Below are 3,548 nucleotides of genomic sequence, written 5' to 3' on the forward strand. Positions count from 1 at the left end.
TAGATGGCCCAGACCCTCACCAGGTCAGTGGCTCCCTCAGAGAAAGCAGGTGGCAGCCAGAGGATGGGCCAGAAGAAAGACCAAAGGAGATGACCCAAACTTGGGAAGAATCCATGGCTGTGAGGACTTAGGGATGAGGGTGGAGGACAACGGGAGGCTGGGTACGTTCCCAAATGCTAGGAAGGAAGACAGTTCAAGAGGAGCCAAGGAGGCCCAGCATGCTCCTGGCTAAGGCATCGGACACGTGTCTTCCAGTCAGCCCAGAAGCGACTGCCCATGCCATGCACTGTCCTTTGCATTTTCAAGTCCTGGCCCTTGTTGGTCACTTCACCCTAGGAGAAAGATGAGGTTAGACATTTTGAGGAACAGGGAAGTGGGACTCAAATATTTGCTCCAAGTAAGCTCTAGGCTCCCACAGTGTGCACTGGGGGAGACAATGACCGGGCTTTGCCAGGCAGAAGCCAGTCCCAGAAGGCTCTCTCCCTCTAAGTCAATACCTACCTAGACACAGAGGCCTGGGGAGGAGCGGACCTATATTCTGTAGGCTTATCAAGGGCAAGGGAACCCCAGAGGAGTTAGAGGCTGCAATTTCAAGAGACAGACATCCAGAAATGTGTGAGCAGTAGGAAGGCCTCTGGAGAGGTAACTCATGAAGAGACTGACAGGGAAAGGGGGTTACCAAGGGAGCAGCCTGTCTAAGGAAGAGGAGGTCAGAGCAGCAGGAGCCTGGGTGAGCAAGATCACAGACAGGAGGTGAGGAGAAGAATGGTTCTTGGAGCTGCAGCTGGACATCCCATGCTCTTTGTTAAATATTCTGCAGAATGACTCCACTCAGGAGGAAGGTGCCTGGCCTGTGACCCTCAAATAGAGTCCTGAGCCCTTGTGATTGTGAAGCCAGGGTCCCCAGAGGTTTGAGATAGGTGCTGACACAGCCTAGAACCAGGCCCACATCAAGCATGGTAATGCTGAGGCCTGGAGGGGTAAGAAGCCAGGCCAAGACCAGATGGCTCCTGAGGCCAGCACTCACCTTTTGTAGTCCCCACCAGCTCAGGACAGCTCAGGTGACCAGGACCCTGAAGGCCAATAGAATAGCTTCCCCTTCCTCTCTGTCCCCGGAGGTTCTGGAGGGAAGTGATGTTCCTGGACTGGTGCCTGTAGCTGGAGGCCCATTGTTTGAGATTAGAGCCGGTGGGGGCTTCCTATGTCCTATGTCCCACTTACTGCAGACTCAACCCCGAGTGAGGACTGCACCAGTAGACAGAGCAGCCTGAGCCAGGATGCAGGCTCTCAGGGCTGTCCTCCTGATCTTGCTACTAAGTGGACAGCCAGGTGAGGGTCACCTAAAGAGGGGACGGCCCAGTCCATACCCATGAGTACCTCCAGGAATCCCTTATCCTGGGGACAAGGAATACACCTGAGGAGTAAGATGGGGGCTCTTGGCTGCTTCGGCACTGCAGAGGTCGGGGGCAGAATTCTGTCTCCTTCTGTAAAATGGAAAGGATATGGGGAAGAGGGCATGTTAGGGTCAGGACTTAGTGTTCAACCCTGAGTGTGTCCTCTGCATCTAAGTAGCCAAGGCTTACTCATGTCCCTGTGCCACCAGGCAGCAGCTGGGCACAAGAAGATGGCGATGAGGACCTGGAGCCAGAGAGCTACAGCTACGATGACGACGATGAAGAGGAAGAGGAGGAGACCAACATGATCCCTGGAAGCAGGGACAGAGGTACCCCACCCCAGCTGAGGGCCCAGCTTCCTGCTCTGCACAGGGCATTCCTCCAGCACTTACCTCCCATTCCTGAGGGCAGAGAAAGCGGGCTAGCATCCCATCCGGGAGCCCCGCAGGCCCACACACTGGCTCTCCCCTCAGGCTGCAATCTTCTCCACCCTGAGCTGACACCCAGCTCTGCTCCTCTCAGCCCCATTCCAACCCCCATGTCCCTTAGCCCTGGGCCTCACCCCCCACCCGAACCCCATGCTCTGTCCTTCCTTTTAATAGCTCCAGGCACAGGTCCCTCTGGGAGGGCTAACAGGTAACTGGTGGTGGGGACTGGGACTTGGGCATGACCCTCGAGTCCCGCCCTCCACCTGAGCTGCCCTGCTACCCACAGTGCTTCTGCAATGCTACTTCTGCCAAGTGCTTCACAGCGGAGATAGCTGCAACCAGACACAGAGGTGTGCCGGGAGCAGGCCCTTCTGCATCACAGTCATCTCCCATGGCGAAACCTCCGGTGAGCATCTGGGGAGGCACGCCTGGGGGGGGAGGGGACAGAGGAAGAGCCCGCACCCATGCGACACCCATGCTCCGCCCTCACCACCTGCTTTCCACACCCCCTAGACAAAGGCTACCTGACTACCTACTCCATGTGGTGTACCGATACCTGCCAGGCCCTTGTCAAGACAGTGGAAAGCACCCAGGTGACCCAGACCTGTTGCCAGTCCTCACTGTGCAATATTCCACCCTGGCAGAGCCCCCAAGTCCAGAACCCTCTGGGTGGCCGGGCAGACAGCCCCCTGGAGAGTGGCACCAGACACCCTCAAGATGGCAGGTTGAACCACCCCCAGGTTGTTAAGGTTGCTCATCCTCGGAGCAATGGGGGTAACTTGCCTAAGGGCGGCAAGCCTAACCAGCCCCAGGGAAGCGGCGCAGGATGCCCTCCAGGTTGGACCGAATTTGGTAATACAGTCCTCCTGTTGAGCTTCCTCACTAGTCTGTGGGCATCTTGGGCCTGAAGACCCATATCCTCTTCCAACCAGGACACCCTGGCCTCTCCTCCCTGACCAGCTTCAGAGAATAAACCTTTGTTATCTAGCCTGTGGCAGCTCCTTCAGCCATTCCCTGCCCTCAGTTTCACCCTCCGGCCGCCCTGCCTTCCTCTCTCCTCAGCCTGTGGGCAGCAGCATGGGTAACATGTCAGCCTCAGATGCAGCTGTCTATTGCCTGTGCTTGGGGGATGTTCAGCGTATAGGGGTCCCATCTGCTCAGCTATGCAGAGAAAAGAACAAGCCTGGAAGGCTCATTCTCATCTTGAATTTGTCAGCATGAGATTCCTCCCCAGAGCTACCATCTAGAGAAAGTCAGCCCTTTCATATGTGCGAGGTGCGGGGTGAGCCTCCAGAGACCTGGAGGGAGGAGGTGTTGGAAGGAATCCAAGAATATTGCAGGGCTGGGGTTTACTGACTACAGTTAAGGCAGGGAGGGAGGCAGAAAGGGTAAGGAAGCCCTGGGTGCTTAGTAGGGGACTCTCCAGCTATGGCCTGGCACAGAAATCCATCCTCTTCTGGATTCTAGAATATCTCTTCTAGCATAGACCTCCGGGAGGATGCTGGGAGCCAGAGATGGACAGCAGGTCTGGGAAATGTCAAAAAGCCCCAAGGGATCCTTAGGCAGAGACATAGAGGGCACACCCATCCCTGCCTGGGTGGGTGGGTACCTTCTCTGATGAGGAGAGGCCCCTAGTAGGTGAGCATCTCCTTGAGTGAGGAGGGAACCTACCTGGCTGCTTGGCAGGTGGGCCAATCCTTGATCGGGTATGGTTCCTATTGGCTGA

The 3,548-nt window shown here is 56.4% G+C and overlaps 1 protein-coding gene across 1 annotated transcript; it reads left to right on the plus strand.

The window, feature by feature from the left end:
- Positions 1-1,187: 1,187 nt before the first annotated feature.
- On the plus strand, positions 1,188-2,809 carry Gpihbp1 (glycosylphosphatidylinositol anchored high density lipoprotein binding protein 1). Its single transcript, XM_052160238.1, has 4 exons — positions 1,188-1,329; positions 1,604-1,723; positions 2,109-2,228; positions 2,336-2,809. The coding sequence occupies exons 1-4, from the start codon at positions 1,278-1,280 to the stop codon at positions 2,728-2,730; spliced, it is 687 nt and encodes a 228-aa protein (XP_052016198.1). The 5' UTR covers positions 1,188-1,277; the 3' UTR covers positions 2,731-2,809.
- The last annotated feature ends 739 nt before the right edge of the window (positions 2,810-3,548 follow it).

This window comes from Apodemus sylvaticus, chromosome 17 (genome assembly GCF_947179515.1).
Source record: "Apodemus sylvaticus chromosome 17, mApoSyl1.1, whole genome shotgun sequence".
Classification (NCBI taxonomy): domain Eukaryota; kingdom Metazoa; phylum Chordata; class Mammalia; order Rodentia; family Muridae; genus Apodemus; species Apodemus sylvaticus.

Excerpts from the sequence above, each read along its gene's own strand:
- Gpihbp1 (XM_052160238.1), top strand. The coding sequence starts at position 1,278 with ATGCAGGCTCTCAGGGCTGTCCTCCTGATCTTGCTACTAAGTGGACAG. Across the intron at positions 1,330-1,603 it reads GCTACTAAGTGGACAGCCAG|GCAGCAGCTGGGCACAAGAA; the intron begins GTGAGGGTCACC and ends CTGTGCCACCAG. Across the intron at positions 2,229-2,335 it reads CTCCCATGGCGAAACCTCCG|ACAAAGGCTACCTGACTACC; the intron begins GTGAGCATCTGG and ends CACACCCCCTAG.